This window comes from Sceloporus occidentalis, unplaced genomic scaffold, assembly GCF_023333645.1.
Source record: "Sceloporus occidentalis isolate IW3139 unplaced genomic scaffold, rSceOcc1.0.p SCAF_14, whole genome shotgun sequence".
Classification (NCBI taxonomy): Eukaryota; Metazoa; Chordata; class Lepidosauria; order Squamata; family Phrynosomatidae; genus Sceloporus; species Sceloporus occidentalis.
In genome coordinates this window covers 1,537,954-1,548,924 of record NW_028316994.1, presented here as the reverse complement: position 1 = coordinate 1,548,924, position 10,971 = coordinate 1,537,954, and the positions used below count along the sequence as shown (strand labels likewise).

General features: G+C 43.4%; 1 protein-coding gene across 2 annotated transcripts; it reads left to right on the top strand.

The window, feature by feature from the left end:
- Positions 1-632: 632 nt before the first annotated feature.
- LOC149303481 (serine/threonine-protein kinase SBK2-like) lies at positions 633-8,889 on the top strand. 2 transcript variants are annotated; one of them, XM_089481055.1, is made up of 4 exons: positions 633-1,898; positions 2,092-2,177; positions 6,800-7,002; positions 7,601-8,889. In XM_089481055.1, the coding sequence occupies exons 3-4, from the start codon at positions 6,808-6,810 to the stop codon at positions 8,192-8,194; spliced, it is 789 nt and encodes a 262-aa protein (XP_089337181.1). In that variant the 5' UTR covers positions 633-1,898; positions 2,092-2,177; positions 6,800-6,807; the 3' UTR covers positions 8,195-8,889. The 2 variants fall into 2 exon arrangements, with proteins under 2 accessions (XP_089337181.1, XP_089337180.1); XM_089481054.1 differs by lacking the exon at positions 633-1,898 and adding an exon at positions 3,725-3,889 and having other exon boundaries at positions 1,983-2,177; positions 7,601-8,888.
- Positions 8,890-10,971: the final 2,082 nt, after the last annotated feature.

Here is a 10,971-nt window from a genome sequence, read left to right as displayed (position 1 = left end):
GAATGATTGCCTGGAAAAAGGTGGGAATATATATACCGTGTGAGCCTGAGAATGCAGGAGTGATTTGCATGTGTATTGTTCTGTGCTGATGGCAGTCCTCACAGGCTGGGAGGCTAATGCAAAAGTCTGATGTTCTCTGTATTTTAGATTAATGGTAAGTATAATTTCATATAAAATGTTTATGAACCCACATAACTGTTGAGTTATGTGTGTCCATAAACTGATTGAAGAGGGAGGGTGAGTGGTGTACAGAACACCCGACTGACCAATCAGAAGGCAGCTAGAGACCAGCCAATAGAATGTGGGCTGGGACTTTTGAAAATTCCAAGCTGACAGTTGGGAGTCGGTTGGAATTGTGATAGTTAAGGACTTCAGATAGGTTTCTGTTGAGTCCAGTGAGTGGACATAGTTTCATGAGGTCCAGAGGGGAACGAACTGAGGTTTAAGTCCAGTGTGAGGGGCTTATAACCTGATAGATCTTGTTAAGTCCAGGGAGGGACTATCTTTGAGAAGAGACTGAACTTGAGGGACTTGGAGATAAGCCAAATCTAGGAAGAGAGTTTGGGGGTATTAGGATCCTGAGGGATTTCATAGCTTGAGTGGCTGACTTTGGTTTAATACTGAGAGAGAGAGAGAGAGAATAGTGAGAATTCTGTAACTAATTTGCCAAGAAAAGATACAACTGTCCCTGCCTCCCTCCCCACGGAGCTTTCCCTGACCTCCAAGTGCCCTGTTTGGCATATAAAATACGTTAAAATATTTGTGTAAAATGTCTACGTAAAACTATGAAAAATAGTTACATTTCAAACAAACATATCAGTAAAGTTTTATTTTACCAGCTCATCATTTGGCCTTCTCCGGTTCATTGGTGGAACCTAGCCAGTATTAAGCACGTTGAAGGTAGTTTGGTAGACTGGGTTGTCATACATTTCAGAGCCTCCAGCCCTGCTATTTTGAACTTTTGGAGTGGTTATTTTCTCTGGATTCTTCCCAAAAAAATACCACTTATGTGAGGAAGAGCCATGTTGCCTCAAGAGCTCATGAGGGCACTCGCGGACTGGGGCTGCTTGTGAGCGACCGTTGAGGCACGCGAGAGAGAGAGCGGTAGCTGGCATGGTTGGCGAAGGAGCCCAAGGCAGGAGAAAAAGGGGACGTGGCTCTCCAGTTCATTGGTTCAACCTGTGGAGCATTCAGCACGTTGAAGGTCGTTTCGTAGACTGCAGGTGGGTTAGGATGCATTTGAGAGCCTCCAGCCCTGGTACTTTGGACTTTTTTCATGGTTATCCTCTCTGGATTCTTCCCAAAAAATGCCAGGCTGTCCATTTATGGGAGGCAAAGCTCAAGATCTATCAGGTTATAAGCCCCTCACACTGGACTTAAACCTAATTTCCCCTCTGGAACTCATAAAACTATGTCCACTCACTGGACTCAACAGAATCCTATCTAAAGTCCTTAACTGTCACAATTCCAACGGACTCCCAACGTCCCAGCCCACATCCTATTGGCTGGAATCACTCCTGCATTCTCAGGCTCACACAGTATATATATTCCCACCTTTTCCAGGCAAGCATTCTCTGAAGATGCCAGCCACAGATGCTGGTGAAACGTCAGGAAGAAAATCTTCTAGAACATGGCCACATAGCCTGAAAAACCCACAAAAAACTATGGTTTTGATGTGTTTTGCAGGGTCTTAAGGACTGAGACTGTACAGTAACTTGTTACCTGGCAAGAGATGAAAAGATCGGCCTGTGTAGGCACAGTGGTCTTTCTTGCATTGTCTGACACACTTTGTCCCATTAAATCTTAGACACCTATGCCTTGGAGAAAAAAGAAAAGAACGGATCCTTCTTTCCAGGAACATCTGGGACACAAGTGTAAAAGCAGCTGGGCCGCTGGAGGTAAAAATAACCTTGATAAGTGGCTGCTAATCTTGCCCCATGGAACTGCTTGGACTCTGGAGCCCTGACCTTTTGGAGCAGAGCAGGGAAGGAGGGAGGGGGTGGCTTGGCATCTTTTTCTATTTGCCTGGCTGGACTGAACCAGATGGGAAGTGGTCACTATAAAAGGCTCATGGGGATCTGCATGCTGCAGGTAGAAAGCAGAAAGCGAACACTCAGCCAGTCAACACAAAGTTCTGCAGAAGGAAAGCCTCAAGTGCTCCAGCTTCACCGTGGCAGGTAAGCCTCTATCTTAGGCAAGGGAGGCATAGACTGCTGCTTGCAAATACCTGGGACTGTAGTTGAAATGCAAAGCTTAAAGTCTAGAAAAGTGCATTTGTGTTCTCTTCTACACGAGCATCTGCAGGTGACGCTCTCTTAGCCCAACGGCATTTATAGAGGTGCTTCCAAATATGCCACTGTTGTAGAAATGCATTTCTTTTGTGTGAAATGGCAAATTAGTGCAAAGCACCTTTAGATTACTGCCCCTGACTATCCTAGCCACCAGTATAATATTGGGGCTGAAACCCGACAGCCTGGAAATTGCATCTTCTTCCCCTGCAAGCGTTTTCCGCAAATCTCAGTTAAGGAGGCATTGGTTGTGATTGTGATGTAAAGGAACATCACTCTGCATACACGGTCAGGGCCTTCTCTTACCCTTTCCCATGTCTGAACTCCAGCCTAGGCTACTTAGAGTCGGCAGCAACAGGACAATTTGCATTTGGCCGTTACCAAGCACCCCTGAAGTTACTGTTAATATCATTGTCCTATGGCTAAAGCTTGCAATATTGCTCCCTGCAGCACACATGGGTCTTTGGAGAAGGCAGTGATGGGCCCCTCACCATCACATCTGCCAAGGATCTTCTATGTAGATGGTCCTTTTGGCATCAACTCTTCATCTGGTTGGCTCAGGATTCTGTGCTTTGCCCCTAATTTTGTATCCAGATGCAGAAAAACAGACAGTATCTAGCTGTCCTTCGGAGGCAGTTACTCTACAACATAACCCAATACCCGGGCTCTCTGCCTATGTCATCCTTCTGGTGTTGTCATTTCTGAAGCTGTGCCAAAGGGAATGATAGCTCTGACATGGGAATACATGCTGTTTCAATATGACTCAGGAGTTGTGAGAGTGGGGAGGGAAAGATGACATACTGTGGGACCCTATATCCAGGCCTCTACACTTTAAAATAACCTGACTTTCATGTAAAAATGGGCTGCCTAAATTTGCCCAGGTGGAAAAAAGTTTGTGTAGTTTTATAATGGACAGCACACCAAATATTTAGGAGGTAATTTATACCACACTTTTAAACTTATTATGGAATTTGGGGAAACAGGAAAATGGTAAAAGTCTCCTCAGACATTTCCAGTTGGTATTGGCCATCTGTCTTTCTCCTCCTTATAGTGAGATGGTTACCAAACATCTTGACCCAAAGGAAATTCATAGAAAGAAAGGGGCAATCAAATTCTTGGCTCAAAATTACTGATATATGGCACTAATATGACCATCTTTGGGTCAAAAAGGAAGCATCAGAATAACAATGTATATTTTAGTTTTATGTCTGCGCTATACTCTTCTACAAAAAAGTTGTGGTGTGTGTGTGTGTATAATGCAACACAAAGAAGAAGGGAGCTAAGAAATGCTGCTTTCCCACCTCATTTTAAATTTCTCTTTACTATTTGGTAGGATATCGTAGACAAACTCAAGAAAGTACATATGGAAATACGTGGCCAATTGACCCATGTTTTTTGCACATTTCTCATTTCTCTCCCTCTCTCTGCCTTTGCAGCCATGAAGTTAGTCCCTGGTGACATTGCAAAACGACTGGAAGAGATGGTGCTGCTGACAGCCCAGAACCTGCCCCAGGTGGAAGTGGCTAGTAGTTACACCATCCTCCGAGAATTAGGCAGTGGTTCGTATGGGCATGTACTGATGGCAGTCCACCAGCGCCAAGGTACGTCAGAACCAAGGAGATGGAGGAAGGGATGGGAAAGGCTATGAAAGAGAGCTTGGAACCAATGTAATTTTCAGCCACAGAGCACTAGGGTTAAACCCTAGGGCATAACAAGTAGAGAAAAGTGCTGTTAAGCATATGTGCTGTGCTTTTCTTTCAGTATTATTATCTGATAAGAATCAGCTTGAGCCCATTTAGAGTCTAATTCTCAATGAGCTGATAATTTGCTTCAGGACTGAACTGCACTAGAATACAAGCAGAATTGAGGTTATTTACAGCCTCCCCTCATACAAAGAGCAGGCCTAAGAGCCTAGATGACTGATGAAGTGGGAGTTGGAAAGTGATAGTTAAAATGGTGGGATTCATAGGTGGAGATACATAGAGGACCTGCAAGAGTCCTAGCTGAAGCCAAGAAATATGTATGGTAGTGTTCAATTATTTTTATCTGACTCTCCAGGAGGAGGAGGAGAAAACATGGTTGTTCCTAATCCACACAACAGAGAAAGATACTTTTCATTTCCATACCCTGAAGATTCTGTAGTGTAGAAAATGATTGGAGGTGTCATTCTATACTGACAGAACTATAAATCTGGAGTACAGTAATATCCAAGCTCCACAAAACAGTAATATCTTTATTGGGCCAACCAAAATGCACAATGTACATGTTGCAAGTACTACATTGCAACACAAGTTACAAGTACTACATTGCAACACGAGTACTTGTGCATTTTGGTTGGTCCAATAAAGGTATCACTGTTTTGCAGATTTTGGATATTATTGTACTTTGCTATGCGGCCAACACAACTTCCCCTGGATATGCTTTCTGAATATAAATTTGGAGGGTATCTAGGGTTTTATCACACAACTGCACTGCCTCATTCACAGAATTTTATGGGGAGTCCAGGTATTGTAATCTTCCACTTGAAACAAGGCATATTTTCCCACCATTGATATACACACACACAAATATTAAGGGGTGTGTGTGTGAAGAGAGTTGTACAGCGTAGTCTGACTACGCTCAGTGATGTCTTGTGTGGAAGCATTTTCATCTTCTCACACTATCTTTATTTTTATTCTCCTTGCTGAACCTCCAATAGCCTTTACTGTTTATTCTCATAGGAGTTCCCAAAATAAATGGGATCTAAGGCATAGCTAACTTGTCTCACTGAAATTAATGAGCTCAAACTGAGGCTGCAATCCTTTACTCACTTATCTGTCAGTAAGTCACATTAATCACAACTGGACATACTTCTAAATACACACATATAGGATTTCACCAGTATAATTTAGACTGATACATTAGAACTTTGTCAAACATAATTATACTTATTAGTTTGCTAATTATGCATCCATGTTAAATCTATTTTTAATGAGAATTTAAATTGAATTTTTCCTGTTTCTTTTGTCCAAAAAGTGTATGTAAAAGCTAGAAAAACAACAGCGCTAGGACAGTATATATTGGAGGCTTGTTCCTTAATAACCTCAAAATTGAACACAGTCCATAATAAGAATAATTAGTGTGGCTATTAATTTACAGTCCCCCCCCCCCCAAAAAAAAATATCCATGGATTCTGCACACATGGATTCAGCCTTTGTTTGAATTTTTTTAAATCCAAAAAGCAAACCTTGATTTTGCCATTTTATTTGATTTTTTCCCCATCATACTACACTGTTGTATATAATGGGACTTCATGGATTTTGGTATTCTTGGGGGGGAGGATCTCCTGGAAACAAACCCCAACAAATACCAAGGGCTCACTGTATATGAGACTAGCTGCTTTGATTTGAAGTGAGAAGGCAAATCTTGATTTCAGTAAGGCTTTTGACAGGATTCCCCATGATATTCTTGGAAATAAGCTAGTGAAATGTGGGCTAGGCCACGTAACTGTTACATGGATTTGTAATTGGTTGACTGGCCAAACTCATAGGGTGCTCAACAATGGCTCCTTTTCATCCTGGAGAGAAGTGACCAGTGGGGTCCCACAGGGCTCTGTCCTGGGCCCAGTGCTATTCAACATCTTTATCAATGACTTGGATGACAGAATTGGGGGTATACTTATCAAATATGCAGATGACACCAAATTAGGAGGAGTAGCTAATACCCCTGAGGACAGGATCAAAATTCAAAATGACCTTAATAGATTAGAAAGCTGGACCAAAGGTAACAAAATGAATTTCAACATGGAGAAATGTAAGGTACTGCACTTAGGGCAGACAAATGAAATGTACAGATATAGGATGGGCGATACCTGGCTGAACGAGACTACATGTGAAAGGGATCTAGTGTCTAGATCAAGGGAAGTAATAGTGCCACTCTATTCTGCTCTGGTCAGGCCCCACCTGGAATATTGTGTCCAGTTCTGGGCGCCACAATTCAAAAAGGATGTTGAGAAACTGGAGCCATGTGTCCAAAGGAGGGCCACTAAAATGGTGAAAGGTCTGGAAACCATGTCCTGTGAAGAAGGACTCAGGGAGCTGGGGATGTTTAGGCTGGAGAAGAGAAGCTTAAGAGGTGATATGATAGCCCTGTTTAAATATTTGAAGGGATGTCATATTGAGGAGGAAGCTCTTGTTTTCTGCTGCTCCAGAGAACAGGACCCGGAACAATGGATGCAAGCTCCAGGAAAAGAGATTCCACCTCAACATTAGGAGGAACTTCCTGACAGTAAGGGCTGTTTGACAGTGGAACAAACTCCTTCCTCGGAGTGTAGTGGAGTCTCCTTCCTTAGAGGTCTTTAAGCAGAGGCTGGATGGCCATCTGTTGAGGATGCTTTGATTTAGATTTCCTGCATGGCAGGGGGTTGGACTGGATGGTCCTTGCAGTGTTTTGCAACTCTAGGATTCTAATATTCTGTTACGCTCTCTTCTCATTCATAAACTGAACATTTTAAATGTTTCTCTCTCTTTCAGGAACACCCATGGCTCTGAAATTTGTACATAAGAAGGATACTGAACTGGAGGATTTCTTAAGTGAATACTGCATTGCATTGACTTTGGGAGCTCATCCCTGCATTGCCACAGCCCTTGGAATTGCCTTCCAAACCCCTAAACATTATGTCTTTGCACAAGAATTGGCTTTAGCCAGGGACCTCTTCTCTCTCATGGTACCAAAGGTAACAAGCCAACCAAACATTTCATTAGATTGATAATTGAATATGGCCGCTAGCAGCCCCTGGGCCATCTATGTCTTCCAGAGTTATCAGGCCCCTCCCCTCTACATTTTTAAAAGCACTCTCAAAGATGAGGTGAGGAGAAATAGAGATGAGAGGACAGTCTATTCTTCACTCACATGCCTGAGCCTCTATTTCAAATATTAAAAAAGCTATCATCAGATTCTTTCCAGGAAACCCTGTATTAATAAAAGTTAGCAGCATGAGCTTCTGAAGCATCTGAGGAAGTAGACTTAAGTCTATGAAAGCTCATGCTGCCAACTTCTTTCTTTCAGTCAGTCTGAAAACTGCTACAAGATCTCTTTACATACTGATTTTCCAGAGTAACACGGCTATATCTTTGAATTCTGGATTAATAAAAGTGATTCTGAGCATGTGCTCCTCATTATTTTAAGAATTTTTGTCCCCCCCCCCCCCCCCCTTCAGCCCTTTCTAAAATTCTCAGTGGAAAACCGAGGTGTAAAGTTTGGCATTCTTTATTGACTTTAGGGAGTCTTTTTGGTCAAGACTGATCTTTGGATTTCCTCCCCTTTTTTTCTAGGTCGGTATACCTGAGCAGCGGGTGAAGCGCTGTGCCCTCCAAGTTGCCAGTGCCCTGGAGTACATGGAGAACAAGGGGCTGGTTCACCGTGATGTCAAGCCAGAGAATGTGTTGCTGTGTGACCCTGAGTGCCGACGCATCAAACTGACAGATTTTGGGTTAAGCTGTCCACGAGGCCGAGCTATCGAGGCCTTGCCCGAGAGTCTGCCCTACACAGCACCTGAGTTGTGTGTTCTGGGTCCTAAAGCTCGCATGGAGGCCCAACCCAGCCTTGACATATGGGGGCTGGGAGTGATGCTCTTTTGCGTGTTAACTGGCTACTTCCCCTGGCTCACAGCTGTGCCCACTGACCGGTATTACCGCAGCTTTCTCAGCTGGCATCGCAGCCCGCGCTTTGCTCCACGTCCACCCCATTGGGAGCGTTTCACCCCCCAGGCATTGGAGATGTTGCAGGGCCTGCTGAGGCCCAACCCAGCTCACCGCAGCCATGCCAAAGAGGTGATGAATTATATCAAATCACCCTGGTTGCTCCCAGAGGTCCAAAGTTGTGCCCGGCCCAGCAGGGAACTTCTTGGCACCAGCCGACGGTGCTAAGGAGCCAGGCCAGCTCTGTAGAGAAGGGAGAGGATGCTATCAATTCCAAATCGTGCCTTAGCAGTTGAGGGACCAAAGAAGACACTCACTGTCAGGACATGCTCTTGTTCTCAGTAACATGGAGAAAATCCTGTTAAGCCAGGGTAAAAGAGTAAAGTTGGTGTCACTTTCAGAAAACAAATCAAGCTGCACAAAATACCTCAGGGAACCTCACTCTCCTTTACCCTTAGGAAAGTAGCAGTCCCTAGTCCCATCTTCAAACTCTGGAAAAGAGGTCCAAAGGTTTGTTTTTGGGCTCTTCTTGGTCAATAGCTGATCATTGTATCTTATAAATAAAGCCTAAGGGAAAGGAATCAAAGAGAGTTGCATCTACTAGGTGCTGAAGCTTTGGTATCTCTTCCTGCTCACTCTTGATCAGACCAAATGGGGTTGACTCAAAATTACATTTGAATGAATGGTTTGGAAATGAGTTACCTTGCTTTCCAGAACAACACTGGTCAGATTTACGAAATGTTTTCTGTGTTATTGTGAACCATGGTATCCTGTCATTCAGTGTCTGCTTGGCATGCACTGAACATGGACCATGGGCAGTGCTGAGCGACTGATGCTGCTATGAGTGTAGCACTACTTGCCTATGCACTGGCTTATTTGCTGCTGTACTACCAATTCAATTTGTACATTTGTAAATAAATAAATTGTAGTTACACTATATCTTGCCAGTCTTTTTTTCCAAAGTGGGGAGATGTTGCACTCATTGTCAGGAATTGAAGATGATTTGATCAAAGTCTGAACAGGTTCCCTCCTCTGCACTGACTTCCTTCCTACAAGTTGGCATTTCCATCCACCTCTTTTCTCTCACCCTTTTTCTTTAGCCATCCTGTCTCTGGGTCCTTGTTGCATCCAGGTTTTAAAACATCCATACCTGTTGTAATAATTGCATGCTATTCATGCTCTCTAGCCCCTATGTGCAGTTCTTCCCATAAGACCTTTTTCATCATGCCCTTTCCACCTCTTTCTCTCAAGTCCCTGCTTCTTACCTGCAGTCTGGACATCAAGATGGCCAAGTATTATGGTGGTAGAGTGGGCTGTAGCAATGCAGGTGTAGGATCACATTTTTAAAATGTTCTCCTGCACCCTAGACTTCCCTACTGATAAATTTAAACAGCACACAGTCAAGGACCTGGTCCACCACCTTTTCTAATTTATACTGATGCACAGATTTTGAACTACAGTAGCATTCACAATAATTATCCCTGATCTGCAGTACTACAGTTTATTCTGCCATCTCAGGATTCTGTCACCTCCTTTTGTTGTAAGTATAGTTCTTGTTGTTAACTGCCCTTGAGTCAATTTCAACCCATGGTGACCCTGTGGATGAGGCATCTCCAAGAACCCTTGTCCGCCACTGCTCTGCTTACTTCCTATAAACTCATACCTGTGGCCTCTTTTGCAGAGTCCATCCATCTAGCATGTGGCCTTCCTCTCTTTGCTTCCTTCCCCCTTTCTTATTGTTTTTTCCAGTGAATCATGCCTTCTCATAATGTGTCTGAAGTACGACAGCCTCAGTTCTGTCATCTTGACTTCCAGGGAGATTTCTGGCTTGAGCTGCTCTAGGATCCATTTGTTTGTCTCTTTGGCTGTCAGCACTCTTCTCCAGCACCACATTTCGAATGAATTGATCATCTTCCTATCTTTTTCTTGTACATATGAGCCATCATTGAAATTTCTTCCTGCTTCTTCCTCCAGTTGTGCTCTTGAGCTCATTTTCCATGTGGCTTCCCTCTCTGAAGTCAGATTCAAATGGCTTCTCTTTCCTTCTCTATATGACAGCAGTATTGCTGGTAGCTTCCATGTCAACAGGCCAGTGACTCTCTGCCAGGTTTCTGCCTGAACTTAAAATAGCTGTCCAAGGTGCTCTCATACTGATAGCTTTTTTAAAAATCTCAAAATAGAGCCAGCCTATTAGATAGCTCCTTTAAAGTTCAGATGACAACCTGGACCAGAATCATCACCACAGTGATATGGAAACCACTGGTCCCCACTGATGGACAGCCCTTTCCAAAGTCTTGGACTTGAAAGATTCAAGTTATGGTAACTACTGAGCCATAGAATCCCTTGTTTCATGACTATGGACTGGCCAACCTCACTCAGCCTGATCAACCTTATAGGGTTATTGTGAAGATAAAGTAAGGGGAAAGCTATGTATGCTATCTTTGGCTCATTGGAGGAAAGGAGTAAATGCAATTAATAACATTTTAAAAAATACTATGACCATTGAAATAAAATGGTAATTAAGTTCAACCTCCTGCTAAAATGTAAAACCATCCCCTGTCGACCTGCACACACATGTATGCACAACCAAACACCTATCTACTCTACACAATCCAGACCACAGCAAACTACAAATAGTGAGCAAGAGATGTGTTGCTCAAAGGTGCTTGTAAACCAAACAACTCCAGATCATTCAAACAGAGGAAACAAGGCATATTTTGCAAATGGAGACCAAAAATCAGAACCAAAAGAAATATTTCAAAGCAGAAAAAGCTTGTTTGAAGACAGGTATCATAGTCCTCAAAAAAGATCTAGAATATCTGTACTGGATCTTGTATATGGAAAGTGTGTGTCTGTGTGCACGCACGTGCGTGTGTGTGATAGTGACTTGCGTGTTGGGCTAGGATGCTGGGAGGCCAGGGTTTGAATCTCTGCTTGTCCGTGGAATCCTACTGGGTAATCTTGGCCAAGTCATACTCTCTCAGCCTCAGAAGAAGGCAAGGGCA